Source organism: Oculina patagonica, unplaced genomic scaffold, assembly GCF_052425735.1.
Source record: "Oculina patagonica isolate OP01 unplaced genomic scaffold, crgOcupat unplaced10, whole genome shotgun sequence".
Lineage (NCBI taxonomy): Eukaryota > Metazoa > Cnidaria > Anthozoa > Scleractinia > Oculinidae > Oculina > Oculina patagonica.
The window spans coordinates 134,021-155,292 of record NW_027556973.1 but is presented as its reverse complement, the minus strand read 5'-3'; the positions used below and the strand labels follow the sequence as shown (position 1 = coordinate 155,292).

The 21,272-nt window shown below is 38.9% G+C and overlaps 1 protein-coding gene across 3 annotated transcripts in view; it reads right to left on the bottom strand.

The window, feature by feature from the left end:
- Positions 1 to 4,613: 4,613 nt before the first annotated feature.
- Positions 4,614 to 21,272, bottom strand: part of LOC144639494 (uncharacterized) — a 41,684-nt gene continuing 25,025 nt past the window's right edge. For 2 of the 3 annotated variants that reach the window (XM_078498790.1, XM_078498788.1), the window contains exons 14-22: positions 20,799 to 20,984; positions 20,474 to 20,650; positions 19,940 to 20,062; positions 10,681 to 10,866; positions 9,803 to 9,979; positions 8,895 to 9,017; positions 7,911 to 8,093; positions 6,852 to 6,974; positions 4,614 to 5,351 (exon numbers count right to left, since the gene is read on the bottom strand). In XM_078498790.1, coding sequence (XP_078354916.1) covers positions 5,248 to 5,351; positions 6,852 to 6,974; positions 7,911 to 8,093; positions 8,895 to 9,017; positions 9,803 to 9,979; positions 10,681 to 10,866; positions 19,940 to 20,062; positions 20,474 to 20,650; positions 20,799 to 20,984 — 1,382 coding nt within the window. In that variant the 3' untranslated portion in view covers positions 4,614 to 5,247. Of the gene's footprint in view, positions 5,352 to 6,381; positions 6,505 to 6,851; positions 6,975 to 7,910; positions 8,094 to 8,894; positions 9,018 to 9,802; positions 9,980 to 10,680; positions 10,867 to 19,939; positions 20,063 to 20,473; positions 20,651 to 20,798; positions 20,985 to 21,272 lie in introns of all 3 variants that reach the window. The other variant, XM_078498789.1, reaches the window with a different exon arrangement.

Sequence of the window (21,272 nt, the reverse complement as noted above, 5' to 3'; positions counted from 1 at the left end):
AACCGACACACAATATGTATCTAGTATTGGCAAATTATTACTTTCTAAAGTTTGAATCGCCAGAAACCATGCATAATTACTCACCAAGAAGTTGAATCTCGATCAAGCTTGCTTGACTTATATAAAATAAAAAGAGGACAAAATTTTGATTTTCGGCTCTTTGGTAAAATATTTGAAATAATAGCCACTTTAGCACGAGACCGCATCCTCGGATATCACTACTGACCTAAATTACCCTTTCTTCTCACAGCCTATTTCTGGTTATGTTTTGTTCCTCTGTTTTGACCCCACAACTGAAACGCAGTATCTTTTGGGGAATCCCAGGCGATTGGGTGCAAAAGCTGCAAAGCTACAAAAGCAATATGCAAGTACACTTACGATCCGTCACAATTTCGACCTTCACCAATCCTACCATGACATTGCTGAAACTTAATATAATGTATCATGAATATTGTTGTTTTACCCCGAGACTTCTATCGTCAGCTCACCTCTAGGTCGTGTATTCTAACTGGTTTTCCAGCACTGGGTGGGACATACGTTCAGCTTGCTTCCAGTGATCTGAAGGGGACTGGATGTTCAGGACGCGAATTGCTAAAAAATGAGTTTTCGAGAAGTTTTGAACGAGGAATATCAGAGAGAATCAAACACAAACGTACCAAAGTATCGTATGTTTATATTTTCATTAGCCAATAAATTTAAACAGGATGAATGCTCCACATTACAGATTACGTTATAGTAAGGTAAGGTAAGGTAAGGTAAGGTAAGGTAAGGTAAGGTAAAGTCTTTATTTAACGAGGGTAGCACTAAAATAGCATAAAAACACTAACAAACCAGTGGCCCTCAATAATTATTTACAATAAAATATAAAAATACTCAGAACAATACGAATATTAAAACTATGGATAAACTATGAAATATTACGAATAAAAATACAAGAAATACGAGATAAAATATTAAAAAGGTAAAAAGAGTAGTAACAGTCAACGCAAACCCTTCAAATTGCATGCTCAAATTCGCAATTTTGAGCCGCAGAGACGACGAAATAAACAAATGGGGTACATTTACGTTCGTTTTGAGCTTAAATGTAGCAATATTTTTACGACAGTAAGTCCTTTTCGATATTGTCATACATTCCTTTGTATTTCAAACATACACTTGAATGGGCTCCGTACTAAAGTATTTTTCAAATGAAAAGAGAAGTATAAGTATGTTTATATAAAAGCATTCGATGTGTTACATAAAAGAGTGACTGGCTAACTTCCTGCCGTAAGTCAATATCTTTTGCATTTTTTTCAAAATTTGATTTTGTAAATAAACTTGGCGCTTCGTAACAAAGATTCGCATACCGTAATGATTCGATTAAGCGCCCGGGCGCTTATTTACTTTTGGCACCTCAAGGGTGGACGCTTATTCGAGACAGGGCGCTTACTTGATTTTTTGAGAAACAACCAAATGCTCAAAACAAAAACTTGACTGAAAATCCAATGAAAGCGTTGGTATCAATTGCAAATCCACTAATAGTGGCCTGGCCTTGCTAAAACTCACTGTACTAGTCATAAAAATTGTTTTAACAATTTTTAAAAAAGTTAGTGTGGCTACGGGCACACATGTACGGGCGGATAGCAATGAAATAGCCGAAAGCTTTAAACGTCGGCCCGACGTTTTCAAGTTTGACAGTGTCAATTGGACCAAAATCACATAAAAACCATCGGTTTCGCTTTTTTACATCTTGGAGAATAGATTGATGTCGTTCTTTTATTGTTCAAGGCCTGTTTTGATGAACAGTGAGTGCACCCTCACGGTTCTAGCATAGTTTACACAAAAACGTAAAAGACTTATTGTGACACCGTCCGTTTAAAATAACTAACAGTAACAGAAACAGTAACAGTAACAAATTGTTGAAAGTTCAGTTACTTTTAAAAGAATTGTTCATTTTGGCAGTAAATGTATACATGTATGGTACGGTGAATGTTCATTAGTTTATCTATTCGACGTCGATGACTTCAGTAGGGGCAGTTATCCACAATAGGGGTGCTTACTTGAATAGGGGCGCTTATTGACAAAAAACACATTCGAAGGGGGCCGCTTATTCGGAAGGGGGCGCTTATTGGATGGTGGGCGCTAAATCGAATCATGACGGTATTTTAGCGAGCAAACGCATTTTGATCGGGCCAGTGCCATCTTGGATTCGTACTCTGCAGAGGATTGGTGAGAAAAGAAAACGCTTTCCAGCGAGTGCGCCCTCATCCAACATGGCGACAAATTTCTCGATCGCTAGCTCTCGCGCGCCCACGGAAAACGCCTGAAGCGCAGGCTATTTGACTTAATTGTTGTTATAATCCCCGCCCCGTCCATCTGTATACTTTTTAAAACAAGAGTTTTCTTCAAATTATTCTTTATTAAACAAAAAGATACACATCGCGTTTTATATAGATAAGAACTGCACATGAAACGCACTGAAATAAGCTAATAGACCATTTGCATTATGACGTAAAAGCGCAAAGACTTCTGGTAGTTGTAGTTAGGTTCGCGGGAAATTTCGAATCGTCATCAAGCTCGCTTGCCCAAGAAAATCGTGATGGAGGTAAAGAAAATTACTCTCACCGAAGAAGACGTCCCTGTGGCTTCATTTAAAGGGCAAAAAACAACCTCTCAGTATAAAACCAAGTCCGTTAAAATGAAAAAAAAAGCTATGCAAGAAATTGTATATTTGCTGGGTTGCGTTTTGTAGTGAAGTTTCAACGAGTGTTTCCTCCAAGTCTCAGTCGCGCGGTTATTTAGTTAAATTCCTAAAACTTTTGCTTACCAGGTATTTTCAAATAATATACGAAGACGCAATATTTTACCCTTTCTAAACATGGGGGAGCACAGTACATGATTTCTACACTCGTAAAAATCTTTGAGGCTCACCTTTCGAGTCGCACAAGTAATCGTTCATCAACAAGATTATGGAAATAAAATTATATTTGCTCGCACGGCCCTCGCTCGGATTGAAACCACAACTGCTACTCGACGAGTTGACATTTCCAGTACAAAAACAAGAAAACTTCTTTGTTAAAGAATATTGCAATTACAGTTCTAATTTGACGAAAAAATACAATTTTAAGATAAAAACAAATGATCTGTATTCACCTGCACAGGGAAGTTTTGATTGATCAGCTTGAAAATCCTTTATGATTGACCCTTCATGATTTATCGATGAAGCTCGATTGAACGAGAAAAATTATTTGACTCGTTTCTCTGTCTCACTGTAAAAATAAATTGAACTGACCGTCCCGCCGAGCAATCATGATATATGGTAAATTTTCTAAGCTTTTCAGTGAAGAATTAATTCACCTGTGATCGATGGAAGCGATCGTTTGTTGAACGTCTGAAAATCGATTAAGAACAAAGTCAATGGCTTGCCTTGCTTTCACTTGATTCCACACAAATTTAGTTATATCCTCGACTCGTCCTTTCAAGCAATCTGTTTCCAGTGCGCTTTTTTTTGAAGCTGTGATATTAGGCTAAAATTATTTACGAAGAGAAGTTGTCGGCCGCGATGAATGAATCTCTAGCAAGTCAACTCCGCCACACTCAAACTTACTTGAACACGAACAACATTTGTCTGTCTTGGTTAAAACACAGAACTCAGTCAATTTTCATTCCAAAGCTATCATCCTGTTTTCAATATTTTTGACAGGTAACTGAAAAAATAAATGTATAAACAAATTTCGAAGCAACAAGAGCGTAAACTTTGCAGCTCAACTTCAGATCAAAATAAAAGTCCTGGATGTCCACCTTCACGCTTGGCTGCCCTTAGCCAATCATAAGGCAGAAATGGTGTTTTCCCGCGAACCTAACTACAACTACCAGAAGTCTTTGCGCTTTTACGTCATAATGCAAATGGTCTATTCCTACTTTAACCTATCCAGTGTAATCTTTAAGGGGGGTCCTTCTTAACTACTGATCTAGAGCAGTTGCTAAGGAATTTCTCAAGATGGTTTTTGGTGGCAAGCTAATTTGAAGCGTTCAACAATGCTTAACTGTGAATTTTTGGTGGGGAGGACAACTGAATTGAAAAAAATTGATATTTCTCGTGCTTAACTAGTGCCAGTCCCAAACCGCGCGCTAGAATTTGAAACCCTAAAACTTTTGAGAGAAAAGTAAAGTTCCGATTTTTTCAAAGAATTAGAGATAACATATCTTTCTTCATAATCCTTCGTATGGAATTACCATTTACATGTAAGAAAGGAACGCTACTGAAGAAAGTCCAAAAATACGAGTCTTTATTACGCCATAACTTTAATAATAATGCGAATTTCCTAAAAACCATACGAAGCATTAAGCACATGGACGTTCTTTATCTGTTGACACTGATTTTAATTCTTATATCTAAACACCCTTTCAGTTTTAGGGTTTTTTCTATTCTGGTCATGTGACTTGTCAAATATGGCCGTGTTTTGAAACTTTTGAAGGGCTCTTCAATAGAACTAAGTTGAGCAAAAATCTCATCCATAGGAGGTTCGGTTTCCAAAATTTGATGGTCAGAAATCTTTCTTAGCAACAAATTGGTAGTTAAGAAGGACCCCCCTTAAGATGCAACAACCGAATAATACACATATTTGATGCTTAAAACTTGAAGGTAGTCTAACATTGTCTCAACTGTTTTTGCAGTTGTTTGCTAGTATAAGGGCTATCAATACAACTTCAACTCTCTCTGCATGCTTTTTTCATATATTAAAAAAACACAATCATTTCGATTAGTATTGTGTGAAATTAAATTTGTAAAATGAAACTTATACTTTCTTTTGATTACCTTACTTTTTTTTACTTTTAGCTTAAACGATCTTACAAATTAATTAAGATATTGATTGATTGACTAACAAATACATAATAACGCTATCAAGAAGCCACAGAATCGTTTTGGTAAATTTAGGAAAGCAATATTACTAGTCAGGGCCACAATGGGGGGGGGGGGGGGGACTTAGTCCAGGAGCCCTTAAATTTTCACCACGGGGCCTGCAGCCCCATCGGCCATCAATATGCTGCTTGGTTCCCAAAAATGGTTTTGCTACAGACCGTGGAGCCCTGGGAGTGTTTCTACCAGAGCCCGGAGCATTGTTTTCATGGGTGCCCAGAGCCTTGGAGCCCTGGGAATGCTTCTACCAGAGCCCGAAGCTCTGTTTTCACGGGGCCCCCAGATTCCTGGAGCCCTTAACTCCTTTGTGACCCTGATTAGTAAATTTTTAGCGTTCATTATAAAACTCAGCACACGCCACAAGTCTTCTTGCAATAGGCTTTGAATATTGCATTGGAGCAGCCGTCTGGCTGACTGTTGCAGTAACTATCGCTCAGAGAATTCTTGCAAACTGAAATAAATTGAGAAAAATAATAAATATAATTCCGTATATATTACTATATTAATTGGTAACATTTAAACATGACATCAGGGCCGTAACTAGCAAGAGGCAAGACGAGGCACTTGCCTCATCTAGATTTTAACCCAAAAATGAAAACAATATATGTTTTGCTGAGAAAATAATCCCAAGTTGAACAAGATTGATTTTTCTCGAGAAATACCTTATAAAAATTGTCGAAGAAAGAGGCTTTCGGTGTTTATGGGAGAGTGAATAACGCGGGTGAGCGAGGAAAATGAGGCGGGACGAATTTAAATCGAGCAGTCGTACAGGTAATACCAGCCAGATCATCTGCAGCTAGGGTAATGCGAAACTAGGACTTCATAATTATATAACTCTCTTCGTTTTCCAAACAGTTCATTAACTGCAGTTAGAGAATGTATTCATGATTCCAGGGCGTCTATCAGACAACAAGAAAGAGGTGAGGTGCTAGCAGGCCAGACAAGACTATTTCAAGTAACATCGTAGATTCGAGCGAGAGTGAAGTACTTAGTAACAAAAGTAACTAGTTTTACACTGGCTGCATTACTAGTATCCTAAGACTACGCGGACCACATTTAACTGAAACTATTAAAGCCATTACCACGTGATCGAGGAACAACCAATGAGAACGAGCGTAAAATTCAACTAAACAATATTACAATAAACCTTTACAAGAAAGGTTGTCCTACAAGCGTAAATGCGTACACGATAAAGCTGAGAAATATTATGGGTAGTGGTATTACCGTTGCTGATCGAAGTTTGCGGTGTTTCAGCGCTATCAAACGAGAAAGCATGGATTCTCCCTATACAGTTTTGTTGCGTCAGAGAGTTATATAGTTTTCTGCAGTGGAAGGTTATACATTTTTTTTGCCCGTGGGAACTTACATTGTCACGTCATGTACTCTCGCGATGGTCCAATAGAAAAAAAGAACTTTTGGCAATGTTCCGCATATGGGCCATAACTAAATCAAAATAGTCAGGAAAGGTGCAGATAACGAACCTTTGCATTTTCCACACGTCTTCGCGCAATCGCGTTGGAGGTCTTTATCTGTATTACAGAAATCTTTCCAAAGATTGCAAAGCCCGTCATCTGCAGCATTTTGACAAGACTGAGTTTGGGTCACTACAAAAAAAAAGGAAGCTGAGTAATTAAACCTGCCATGGCTGATGCGTGTTCTTTAACAAGCTGCCAAAAGCACGTGGTCAAGATAGAAATAACACGTTCCCTTGCTCCATATGGTGTATTTTACCCCTCCCCACTCCCCTGTGTATGCAACGTAGTCGAATCAAGTAATTCCAGCCAGATTTCTGCAGCTAGGGTAACGCGAAGTTAGGGCTTCATATCTCACTTCGTTTTCTAAACTGTTAATTAATTCAATTCCACTTGCAGAATGTATTTGTGTCCAAGAAATTAAGAGGTGAGCTGCTAGTAGGCCAGCAATACAAACGGGAAAGGTGCAGATAACGAACCTTTGCATTTTCCACAAGTCTTCGCGCAATCGCGTTGGAGGTCTTTATCTGTATTACAGAAATCTTTCCAAAGATTGCAGCGCACGTCATCGGCAGCATTTTGACAAGACTGAGTTTGGGTCACTACAATTGAAAAAAAAAATCAAGAAGGAAGCTGAGTAATTAAATAAACCTGTACGTGGTCAAGAGATGACGGATTAAGGTGGTACTAAACTACGCACGTAAAGGCATTTTTTTCGCCGCTTAATTTACTGGAAATATCTCGTTCGCGTTTCAAGCTATGCAAAAACCCCATGCTCATCCCATAAATCTATGTTTGGGGGTGTTTTGTAAATTTTTGGTGATGTTTGAGAGGAGACAGTTTTTCTCAAAGAATTTGTAAACTTTAGAGAAATAGGAAATATTGAAGATCTGACGTAGTTATTATATTTGAAGTTAGAAATTAGTAGGTGGACACCAAACAGTCCTCTAACAACCTGTGGTGCCCTTGCGTGGGGGTCAACTGTCTGCGCGGGGTGTTCCAAAAATAATTTTCTTTCTTCTAACCCCTCTTTAAACTTATTAAAATTTCGCTAAAATTCACGTTTAGTCCCGTCTTAAGAGAAAGTGAGCCGCAGAACCTTGAGTTATTTTTAGATTACAGATATCTTTGCTAATCGGTACTGCGCGCCTATAGTTGAAGGTTTGGAATGATCAGTAAGGTAAAGTCTGTGTCCGAGCCAAGTGGCCCATACAGCCGGAGCTTATCCCCGGTTTCCGTAGCATTATATTTTAACCGACTAGGAGTATTTCTACTCCCCCCTGAATGAGATGCTAGTCCATCGCAGGGTTACCCTCCAGCAGTAAATTCACTGGTACTCATTTATACACCTGGGTGGAGTGAGGCAATGTGAGAGTAAAGTGTCTTTCCCAAGAACACAACGCAGTGCCCCGGCCAGGACTCAAACCCGACTCGTAGTCGAGCGCGCTAACGATTAGGCCACCGCGCCTCCCACGGAATGATCAGTACATCTGGCATAATTTTTGCTATTTCTGGATCAAAATCTCTAAAACTTTTACCAGTCGGCCGTGGGCACATTGTAGGGGCACGGCATTTCTGTGTTTCTTGAGCAGGTCCTCTGCACGATGCTCCTCCGTTTGCAGGCGGGGGATTGTTGCACGAACGTGTTCGTTGTTGAGTACCAGCACCACATGTGACGCTACAGGGAGACCACAAAGTCCACTGCGAATATCTTCCATCCACTAATAGATAAAAATAAGCAGAATAAATGATTGACTGATACAAAGTATTATAGTCCGATTTGGAACAAGGTGATTTTTGCTGTTGCTGCATGTCTTTATAACTGCAACAATGTGATGTACACGGCACTAAAAGATTCCAGCAATCTCGTACCCAGGGCTTTTCCCTTGGTAATTTCGAACAGTTCTTTTCTCGCCCGTTCCAAATTACCAAGGGAAAAGCCCTGGGAATGAGGTTTAGATTCCGGGTTACCGTATTCCGGGTTACCGTATTTTTGGACCTTGAGAGTGGGCGCTTATTCGAGGCTGGGCGCTTATCACCACTTTTAGCAAGTAGTGTACTATACGTTTAGATTGCAAGAAATCAATATATAATAACAAAACTTGAAGATCTACCAAAGCTGAAATTTTAACTGTTCATTGAAAGTTTCTGTAAAATACTAAGAAAACTCGGTCGTCGGGGTAGTCTCTTAGTAGGACTTAGTTAATTATCCGTCTCAATCTCATACTCCTCTTGTGCACTTCAGTTTTTTAGGGGGGTGGGCGCTTATTCGAGGATGGGCGCTTATTAACTTTTCCTTCATACAAGGTGGGCGCTTATTCCAGGTGGGCGCTTATTCGAGGTTGGGCGCTTAATCGAATAAATGCGGTAAACCCATTGTAAATATTAAAAAGTTAAATATTAAACTGTTATTAAAAGTTGAATATTAAAAATAAAATACATAGTTTTAAAGATGTTTTATTATGTAAGACTTATAATTACTAGTTGGACAAAATGAACGGGGAAAGCTAGAGTAGACGAACCTGGACATGTTCCACATGTCTTCGGACAGTTGTGCCAAACATATGTATCTTTGCAGAAGCGTTCCCAAGATGTACAGTTTGCGTCACTCTCAATATTCTGACAAGACGTGTTAGTCGCTATTACTGAAAGGAACCAAATGAGGTATTTAGTGGAGTATTCCTTATAATGAAGCTCTGGAACCAGAGATAATCAAGAAGGTAGGAATTTGAAAGAGAGGTAGTGAACCACCGTCAATAAGATTTTCTTTATACATTCAGTAAATTATTCACAAATACAAGTGCATTTGCTTTGTGTGAACTCGGGATGAAATTTAAAACAGTGACTAGTACGGTATCGAGCGTGAGAAGATCGAGACGTTAAAGTAAAGATAAAATTATTTACCCCAACATGCCAACTGCTATTGGGTTCCTACCCATATATGAGGCATTATAATTCATACTGATTTTCTAACCCTTTCTTGACAAGAGACAGGTAGAGCGTTCGAGAATTTAGATTTTCTTGCGTTAATTTTTTTTCGATTAATTCAAAGGCCTGACTTCAGCGGTACATGCTTGTTCTCTCTAAAATGACCTAAGGTAATCATATTGCCTAAAATTAATGCGTAATAAGCGACAATTTCAGAAGTTTTATTGATTCGCCAGGGATAAATTAAAAACTAGTGATCAGGAAAACGTGGTTCAATAAATAGCCGGATCAAATGGCCTGCTTATTATCAGGTATAGCCTTTTCTAGGTTTTCTAGTACATTTGGTTGTCGTATAGCTGTTATGAAAAAGACGTCATGAAGCATACGCCTTGCCTCACGACTGACTTTTGAACCAGGGTAACCCCACCCCTACCTTATGGAGCTTGAGTGCAACAGATATTATATCAAGCACCGATTTTTGCCAAGATAACAACCTCATTACCTGGACAACTTTGCGTGTTACAACTCCGTGATTCTGTAGCACGTCCCAGTCTCCTGCAGTCTCGTCCTCTGTGTGCTGGTGGGGGATTGGTGCAGAAACGATGGCGTCCCTGAGTTCCTCCATTACATGAATGGCTACACGAAGACCAAGCGGACCATAGCGAGTAACCACCATCAACTAGGACGAGACGTGAAAAGCAAACAGATCGCTAACCTCAATCAAAACTGAATGAAGTTTTTCGGAACATTACAGCAAGGAGCTCAAAAGTGTAACCACTTTTAATTAATGTATTTATATTTCTCGCGCAGTTTTGATCTAGTCTGAAGCCAACTGGAAGCTGTCCTCGGCTTCTGATTGGATATGGACGGCTCGAAGAATGTGAATTAATTTTGGGAACCTTGCTGTAACTCATTTGTCTTTTTTTATTTTTTTTTAATAACAATTCTTTATTAACAACTTCTGTGATAATTATCTGTGGCGCAAAACTATTTACAGTAAACGGTTTTATGATACAGTCGTTTAAATGAAAAGCAAAATATGTTATAAAGAAATTGAATAAATTAAAGCTGAGAAGCGTTTAAAATTGGAATGAGCGATTTAAATTGCAAAGGAAACATAACGGTTACATTGTGCGTTGATGTGATCCAGCGTACGCGAGTAGCAATCACAAACAAAAGAGAACTATTTCAACTATTTACAATACACATTCTAATAATTCTGAAATCTTAATTTCTAGTTCTTTGCAGTGAGTTGTTTTCTCGCCTTCGGTTTCGCTTCCATAAAATTTCTATCATAAAGTACTGAACTAATGAATATCTCCCTCTGCAGTTCTTACCTCTTTTAATTTTAAGCCTTTTTACGTTAAAAAAAAACTTTACCTGGACAATGATGTGTGTTACATCTCCTTGATTCTGTAGCTGGTCCCAGTGCGCTGCAATCTCTTCCTTTGTTTGCTGGTGGGGGATTGGTGCAATAACGATAGCGGTGCTGAGTTCCTCCTCCACATGGTTTGTTGCAAGAATGCCAGTAACTCCAATGCGAGTAACCTCCATGAATAGGAATATCTGAGAACAGTAAGGAAATCTTATTGATGAGTGTTTTTACGGCTCTCTAATGTGCCATAAAGTAATCGCATTGCCCAAAATTAATGCGTAATAAGCCCGAGGGGCTACTCAAATACGTCTTGTACGGGGAGGCTCCGCCCCGAGGTCCAACCCTTACCCTTTTATATACCATTTTGACAGAAAAAGCACCCCTTTCGTACACCTTTTACTACAAAAAGGTACCCCTTTCATATACAGGAAAGATATCCCTACACTTTCATATACCTAAACTTGTGAAATCCCTACCCTTTTATATACCTGAAGCATGAAAAAAGTACCCCTTTCGGGCGGAGCTTCCCAGTATAGGTCATTATAGGGAGTACCCCTCCCCCCCCCGGTAATAAGCGACAATTTCACATGTTTTATTAATACACCAGAGATAAATTAAAAACTAATGATCAGAAAAACGTGGTCCAATAAATAGCCGGATGAAATGGCCTGTTTATCATCAGGTAAAACAATTTCTAGGTTTTCTAGTACATTTGGATGCCGTATGGCTGTTATGAAAAAGACGTCATGAAACACACGCCTGGCTTCACGACTTACGTTTGAGCCAGGATAAGCCTACCCCTACCCTTGAGCAGTGCACCTTTACGTGATTCTACATTTGACAGTTAGTGAAAATGTACTCGCTCAGGGAATTGAAATTTCCCGTGAAAATCGCATTATCAAATTTATTCCACAAGTTATTCTGTATGGAGAATCTTATCTACCTGTATTTTCTTGGAAATTACAACTGCGTATTTGAAAGTGGATGCATACAAAAGTTATCTGTTACTTCTTTCCATGGTGCAACGTTGTCATAAATTAATTTTACTCATCTAGAGTATCTCTAAAACATCTTATTTCAACCGGTTTTTTTCGATGCTCGTTCAACGCCTCACTGCGAATCTAAAATTCCTGACGTAATTGATGTCAAAATACTGAAGATGAATTTTTTCCCCGACAGTGATTTAATCCTGATATTCTATCTTTAATCTTTAATTGTTATAATTGCCACTAGGGACACTAGGGAACTATTCCGACAATGGTAAAGGTCAGCGGTTAATTAGTTATTTCAAAGGCGATCTTCCCAGTCTCTCAAGCAATGCATGAAAAGGGAAAATGGGGAGACTCAAGACCAATGACAAGGAGGCCGCCACACATGTGCACATCACTGACAGTCTGAGTGACATGGGTTCAGTGAAGTGAAGTGCTTGTGAATGCACGTTTTCGCTCAACTTCGTTCCCAGGGTCTCTCTCCCCGCCCCCAGACCCTGGGAACGAGGTTGGTTTTCGCTCTAAGACCCTCTAAATTCCTTCAGGGAGTTAACCTTTATCAAACAAGAGCTCTTAGAGCTTACAACTGCGCTGGTCTCGTGAGCACTTTAGGGGAGCCATGTGGGGGGGGGGGGAACAAAAAATGCACCCCCCCCCATTATCCCCTTATCCCCCATCCGAAATTAAATATTTTTCTTATATGCTAATGGTGGCCAAATTTAATTCCCACGATCCTGATCCGTGAAACAAAAAAATCTTTTAAATCAGCATCCAGTGTTGTCTTGAATTACCGTTTAAAGATTGAACAACCAGCTCCGAAAATGAAATATTGGAGCAAATAATTAAATCAAATTTGAGAAAAAACTAGACCTGTGTTTTGCTGAATGGGAATTCCCCGGGGAATTAATTTACCAATGACGTAAGCCTTGCAAGTCAGGGCATGTTTGTCTCAGTGGTCTTCCTTCAGATTTCAGAAATCCGTAGACGACACAGCTCCAAAAATACGTAAAGCTAAAAAGTCGAACATTTTACACTTAACATGCTAGGTTAGTTTCCATTTGTAGCAGTTAAGCTTTCAGAGCATTGCGTGATTCTTGCCGATCGGTGCCTTGTGAAAGTAGAAATTTGCTAACGCCAGCACATTCCAGGACACAGACGTAATGTAAATAAATGTAAATTCTTGCCCGCTAAAGCATCAAATTTTAGTATTTTCTTTGATTCAAACGCTTCAAAATACTTCACAGTCTTTAAGTAAAGACCAAAGGATTCGCAAAGATTTCAAAGGAGGCTGGATAGCTTTGAAAAATTACGTGACTCGAGCCGATCGAAAGTGAAACTTGTCATGTCAGCACATTCTTCGACACCAACGTAATGGCATTTATTTACAGATTCTGGCCCACTGAATTATATTTCTCTTTGAAAACTGACCCAATGACAATGTTTTGTAGTGTCTATACTGTTAGTATTATTTTTGCCCCTATTTTGGTTTTCGTATTACAATAGGCGGTTGTAAAAATGCAGCGACTGACAAACTTTGTGTGACATTTCATGGTTGACTTGTTCCAGCCGCGATTAATAATTTTTCATATATGCAAATTCTGGCCGAATTCCCACGCGCGGACGCTGAAGCTGTTTTTAGCACAGAGGGTAATTTCCCTAGCATACCGAATGACGTAAGCGGTACAGGGCATGTTTGTGAAGGGAATTTTTCTTCATATCTCTAAAATCCTTCAATGACACAGCCAAAAAATAGATTACGCAATAAATTTGTTTAGTAAAGACCAAAGGATTCGCAAAGATTTGAAAGGTAGCTTATAATAGCTTTAAAACATTACGTGACTCGAGGTCTAGCCGATCGAAAGTGAAACTTGTCATGTCAGCACATTCTTTGACACCAACGTAATGGCATTTATTTACAGATTCTGGCCCACTGAATTATATTTCTCTTTGAAAACTGACCCAATGACAATGTTTTGTAGTTTCTATACTGTTAGTATTATTTTTGCCCCTATTTTGGTTTTCGTATTACAATAGGCGGTTGTAAAAATGCAGCGACTGACAAACTTTGTGTGACATTTCATGGTTGACTTGTTCCAGCCACGATTAATAATTTTTCATATATGCAAATTTTGGCCGAATTCCCACGCGCGGACGCTGAAGCTGTTTTTAGCACAGAGGGTAATTTCCCTAGCATACCGAATGACGTAAGCGGTACAGGGCATGTTTGTGAAGGGAATTTTTCTTCATATCTCTAAAATCCTTCAATGACACAGCCAAAAAATAGATTACGCAATAAATTTGTTTAGTAAAGACCAAAGGATTCGCAAAGATTTGAAAGGTAGCTTATAATAGCTTTAAAACATTACGTGACTCGAGGTCTAGCCGATCGAAAGTGAAACTTGTCATGTCAGCACATTCTTTGACACCAACGCAATGGCATTTATTTACAGATTCTGGCCCACTGAATTATATTTCTCTTTGAAAGCGTGGAAATTTAGTATTTTCCATGAGTCAAATGCTTTAAAGTCGAACATCTCACACAAAACATTCTTTGTAAAGACAAAAATTAGAAAAAATTTTCCATTTGTTACTGATTTGTAGCTTCTAAACTTCGCGTGACTTCGAGATCGACCGAGTGGAGGTCTGGGTCTGGTCACCGACAAAACTAAAAAAAACAAGAGCTCTTAGAGCTTACAACTGCGCTGGTCTCGTGAGCACTTTAGGGGAGCCATGTGGGGGAAACAAAAAATGCACCCCCCTCCCCTTATCCCCTTTACCTGCGTCGAACAATGTTGCGACTGACAAACAAGATGGTAACAAAACACCTTGCGTGACATTTCATGGTTGACTAGTTCCATCCGAAATTAAACATTTTTCTTATATGCTAATGGTGGCCAAATTTAATTCCCACGATCCTGATCCGTGAAACAAAAAAATCTTTTAAATCAGCATCCAGTGTTGTCTTGAATTACCGTTTAAAGATTGAATAACCAGCTCCGAAAATGGAATATTGGAGCAAATAATTAAATCAAATTTGAGAAGAGCACTAGACCTGTGTTTTGCTGAATGGGAATTCCCCGGGGAATTAATTTACCAATGACGTAACCCTTGCAAGTCAGGGCATGTTTGTCTCAGTGGTTTTCCATCAGATTTCAGAAATCCTATAGATGACACAGCTCCAAAAATAAATAACGCTAAAAAGTCGAATATTTCACATTTAACATGCTAAGTTTAGACCAGGGATTTGTTTAGTTTCCGTTTGTAGCAGATTTAAACCTTTCAGAGCATTGCGTGATTCTCGCCGATCAGTGTCTTGTGAAAGTAAAAATTTGTTAACGCCAGCACATTCCAGGACACAAACGTAAAAAAAAAAAAAAAAAAAGGACACAAACGTAATGTAAATAAATGTAAATTCTTGCCCGCTAAAGCTTATTTATTTAAAGCGTGAAATTTTAGTATTTTCTTCGATTCAAACGCTTCAAAATACTTCACACTGAATTTTGTAAGTAAAGATTAATGGATTCGCAAAGATTTGAAAGGTAGCTGATAATAGCTTTGAAAAATTACGTGACTCGAGGTCTAGCCGATCGAAAGTGCAACTTGTCATGTCAGCACATTCTTTTACACCAACGAAATGGTATTTATTCACAGATTCTGGCCCGCTGAAATATATTTTTCTTTCGACGCATGAAAATTTAGAATTTCCTTTGAATAAAACGCTTCAAAATCGAATATCTCACACTAAACATTCTTTGTAAAGACAAAAAATAAGAATTTGTTACTGATTTGTAGCTTCTAAACATCGCGTGACATGAGCCTGACCGAGTGGAGGTTTGGTACAGGTCACCGACAAAACGAAAAATAACAAGAAGCTCTTAGAGCTTAAAACTGCGCTGGTCACGTGACCATCCTAGGGGTAGCCATGCGGGGAGAATAAAAAATGCACTCCCACCCCCTTATATCCCCTTTATTTGCGTCAAACAATGTTGCGACTGACAAGCAAAATGGTAAGAAAACACCTTGTGTGACATTTCATGGTTGACTAGTTCCATCCGCAATCAAATAGTTTTCTATTATGCTAAAGCTGGCCAAATTTAATTCCCACGATCCTGATCCGTGAAACCAAAAAATCGCTTATCGGGACGACGAGATTTTTGGGGCGAAAGTTTACCAAAACTGCCCCTGGGTCTCCGAGGATGAACTTTACAATTGATTGGTACATCTGGCTTCACGCCGGTAACGTAAGTATCCGTAAGAATTTCGACAGTATTCCCTATTTGCATTAAACTGAAAACTGGCCCAATAACAATGTTTCGCAGTTTCTATACTGTTAGTGTTATTTTTGAACATCTTTAACAGTTCAGAATTTTGCCCCTCTCTCGGTGCTCGTATTACAATAGGCGGTTGTAAAAATGCAGCGACTGACAAACTTTGTGTGACATTTCATGGCTGACTTGTTCCAGCCGCGATTAATAAATTCTCTTATATGCAAATTCTGGCCGAATTCCCACGCGCGGACGCTGAAGCAGTTTTTAGCACAGCGGGTATTTCCCTAGCATACCGAATGACGTAAGCGGTACAAGTCAGGGCATGTTTGTGAAGGGAATGTTTATTCATATCTCTAAAATCCTTTCAAAGACACAGCCAAAAAACTAGATTATCCTTAAAAGAGAAATACTTCGCAATAAATTTGTTTTGTAAAGACCAAACGATTTGCAAAGATTTGAAAGGTAGCAGATAATAGCTTAAAAACATTACGTGACTCGAGGTCTAGCCGATGGAAAGTGAAACTTGTCATGTCAGCACATTCTTTGACACCAACGTAATGGTATTTATTTACAGATTCTGGTCCGCTGAATTATATTTCTCTTTGAAAGCGTGGAAATTTAGTATTATCCACGAGTCAAACGCTTCAAAATCGAATATATAACACTAGAAATTCTTTGAAAAGACAAAAAGTCAGAATTCTTTTTCCATTTTATGTAAAGACCAAAGGATTTGCAAAGATTTGAAAGCTAGCTGATAATAGCTTTAAAAAATTACGAGACTCGAGGTCTAGCCGATCGGAAGTGAAACTTGTCATGTCAGCACATTCTTTTACACCAACGTAATGCTATTTTTTCACAGATTCTGACCCGCTGAATTATATTTCTCTTTGAAAGCTTCTTTGACACCAACGTAATGGTATTTATTTACAGATTCTGGTCCGCTGAATTATATTTCTCTTTGAAAGCGTGGAAATTTAGTATTATCCACGAGTCAAACGCTTCAAAATCGAATATTTTATGTTTTATGTTTATGTAAAGACCAAAGGATTTGCAAAGATTTGAAAGCTAGCTGATAATAGCTTTAAAAAATTACGTGACTCGAGGTCTAGCCGATCGGAAGTGAAACTTGTCATGTCAGCACATTCTTTTACACCAACGTAATGCTATTTTTTCACAGATTCTGACCCGCTGAATTATATTTCTCTTTGAAAGCGTGGAAATTTAGTATTTTCCATGAATCAAACGCTTCAAAATCGAATAGTTCACACTAAACATTCTTTGTAAAGACAAAAAAAGAGAAAATTTTTCCATTTGTTACTGATTTGTAGCTTTTAAACATCGCGTGACTTCAAGCTTGGAGGTCTGGGTCTGGTCACCGACAAAACGAAAAATAATAATAATAAACCCCGTGCAGAGCAAGAACTGCGCAGCGCAGTTAATAATAATAAACCCCGTGCAGAGCAAGAACTGCGCAGCGCAGTTAATAATAACAAGAGCTCTTAGAGCTTACAACTGCGCTGGTCACGTGACCACTCTAGGGGAGCCATGTGGGTAGGGGACAAAAAATGCGCTCCCCTCCCACCCGTTATCCCCTTTACCTGCGTCAAACAATGTTGCGACTGACGAACGAAATGGTAATAAAACACCTTGTGTGACATTTCATGGTTGAATACTTCCATCCGCAATTAAATATTTTTCTTATATGCTAATGCTGGCCAAATTTAATTCCCACAATCCTGATCCGTGAAATCAAAAAATTCGCTTATCGGGACGCCGCGATTTTTCGGGCGAAAGTTTACAACAACTGCCCCTGGGTCTGGAAGATCAATTCATAAGTACGTCTGGCTTCACGCCAGGAACGTAAGTATCCGTGAGAATTTCGACAGTATTCCTCATTTGCAAAAAAATAAAAACCGGCCCAATGACTATGTTTCGCAGTTTCTATACTGTTAGTATTATTTTTGAACCTCTTTAACAGTTCAAAATTTTGCCCCTCTTTCGGTTTTCGTGCTACAATAGGCGGTTGTAAAAATTCAGCATCTGACAAACTTTGAGTGACATTTCATGGTTGACTTGTTCCAGCCGCGATTAAGAATTTTTCTTATATGCAAATTCTGGCCGAATTCCCACGTGCGGACGATGAAGCCGTTTTTAGCACAAACGCTCCAAAATCGAATATATAACACTAAACATTCTTTGTAAAGACAAAAAATAAGTCAGAATTCTTTTTCCATTTTATATAAAGACCAAAGGATTCGCAAAGAGTTGAAAGCTAGCTGATATAAATAGCTTTCAAAAATTACGTGACTCGAGGTCTAGCCGATCGAAAGGGAAACTTGTTATGTCAGCACATTCTTTTACACCAACGTAATGGTATTTTGTCACAGATTCTGGCCCGCTGAATTATATTTCTCTTTGTAAGCGTGGAAATTCAGTATTTTCCATGAACCAAAGGCTTCAAATTCGAATATTTCACACTAAACATTCTTTGTAAAGACAAAGAATAACCATTTGTTTCCATTTGTTACTGATTTATAGCTTCTAAACATCGCGTGACATAACCTCGACCGAGTGGAGGTCTGCGTCTGGTCACCGACAAAACTAAAAAAAACAAGAGCTCTTAGAGCTTACAACTGCGCTGGTCTCGTGAGCACTTTAGGGGAGCCATGTGGGGGGAACAAAAAATGCACCCCCCCCCCCTTATCCCCTTTGCCTGCATCTAATAATGTTGCGACTGACAAACAAAATGGTAAGAAAACACATTGTGTGACATTTCATGGTTGACTAGTTCCATCCATTTTTCTTATATGCTGGCCAAATTTAATTCCCACGATCCTGATCCGTGAAACCAAAAAATCGCTTATCGGGACGACGGGATTTTTCAGGCGAAAGTTTACAACTACTGCCCCTGGGTCTGCAAGATCAGTTCATAAGAACGACTGGCTTCACGCAATCACGCCAGGAACGTAAGCATCCGCGAGAATTTCGACAGTATTCCTTATTTGCATAAAACTGAAAACTGGCCCAATGACAATTTTTCGCAGTTTCTATAAAGTTGGTACTATTTTTGAACCTCTTCAACTGTTCAAAATTTATTTGACCCTGTTTCGGTTTTCGTATTACAATAGGCGGTTGTAAAAATGCAGCGTCTGACAAACTTTGTGTGACATTTCATGGTTGACTTGTTCTAGCCGCGATTAATAATTTTTCTTATATGCAAATTCTGGCCGAATTCCCACGCGCGGACGCTGAAGCTGTTTATAGCACAGAAGGTATTTCCCCAGCATACCGAATGACGTTAGCGGTACAGGGCATGTTTGTGAAGGGAATTTTTCTTCATATCTCTAAAATCCTTTCAATGACACAGCCAAAAAATAGATTACCCTTAAAAGAGAAATACTTTGCAATAAATTTGTTTAGTAAAGACCAAAGGATTCGCAAAGATTTGAAAGGTAGCTTATAATAGCTTTAAAACATTACGTGACTCGAGGTCTAGCCGATCGAAAGTGAAACTTGTCATGTCAGCACATTCTTTTACACTAACGTAATGGTATTTATTCACAGATTTTTGCCCGCTGAATTATATTTCTCTTTAAAAGCGTGGAAATTTAGTATTTTCCACGAGTAAAACGCTTCAAAATTGTATATTTCACACTAAACATTTTTTGTAAAGACAAAAAGAAAGAATTTTTTTCCATTTGTTACTGATTTGTAGCTTCTAAACATCGCGTGACATTAAGCACGAGCGAGTGGAGGTTTGGGACAGGTCACCGACAAAACGAAAAATAATAATAATAAACCCCGTGCAGAGCAAGAACTGCGCAGCGCAGTTAATAATAATAATAAACCCCGTGCAGAGCAAGAACTGCGCAGCGCAGTTAATAATAAAAGCACTCGCAATATAATCACAGATCACACTCGAAATAGTAACAAATGAGACTGGAAACTTTCTGCGAAGTATATCAACACTTATGCAGCACTAGTATATTTATATCATACTGACTGACCTCTCCTTCGTTGATCAATTTGAACTTTCTCCGTGTTCTTCATCCTTCTATCGACATGACGGTTGTTTGTCAGAGGATCTTCTTTGGTTCCGTACAGGATCAATTTCAAGTAAAATAAATGACCTGTGATTTGGACAATAACAAGCATAACTGATTATTATAGAGTGAGTTATTTCATATACACCCAGGCTGTAAATATTCTGACCTACTTATTGTTAGTAATGAGTTATGATGGGCAACCGCTATGGAAAAGTTCAGAACGAAAAGCCAGAGATAGCATGTACAACTCAAACAAACGGCTTGGATTCATGGGAGAGTGGACGGCTGTCATCTCCAAAAGCTCTCGTTTGTGCTTAATAATAATGTTTATCATGAATTAATGAAAACAATAATAATAATAATAATAATAATAATAATAATTGTTTCTTGTGATTCATGAGCTATTCATACGCTTTTCTAAATAAAAGAAGAAATGATCCTTGTTATCTTCAGAAGTTTTCACATACTGAGAGAAAAAGGTGACAAAACGTTTACCTGGGCATTTATGCGTATTACACTGTCGTGATTCTGTACTTTGTCCCAGTCTCCAGCAGCTTTGTCCTCCGTGTGCTGGCGGGGGATTGGTGCATGAACGATAGCGGCGCTGATATCCTTCATCACATGACTTGCTACACGCATCCCAGCGGCTCCACTTCGAGTAACCACCATCAACTGAGACGAGAAGACGCGAAATAAAAAGAAGGTAGCGTGCTACAAAAATTGTGTATTAAAGTTGACCAAAATATTACTCTTAAATTAAAATTAATTAATTGTAATCATCGTTCTGTTGTTTTCCACATAAGCTTTATAAAGAATTTACCTGGACACCTTTTTGTGTTACATTTCCGTGATTCTGTAGCTTGTCCCAGTCTGCTGCAGTCTTTTCCATCGTTTGCAGGCGGTGGATTGGTGCAAGAACGAGAGCGATGCTGAGATCCTCCATCACAGGACTTGCTACACCGCGACCAGTAAGACCACGGCGAGTATCCACCATTAATAGGAATGCCTGAGAATAGGAACGTTACTCTTGTCAATTGGATCGTTTTTCTCGTTTTCAAAACTTTGTTAGAGTTAGAGTTAGAGTTGGCGAAACAAGCCGACATTTCTCCACGCGCGTGCACAAGCACTTGTCATCCCCCGGGGGGGGGGGGGCCTCCCATATTAAAGAGACGGGGATGCTCGTCGGAAATTTTGAAATGAACCCCTAAAAGAGACCAATCTGGGCGTGGTTCAAGCTATTTTACACCCCTAAAAGATACCAAAATTCTGAAAACAGAATTTATTTTTGTATATT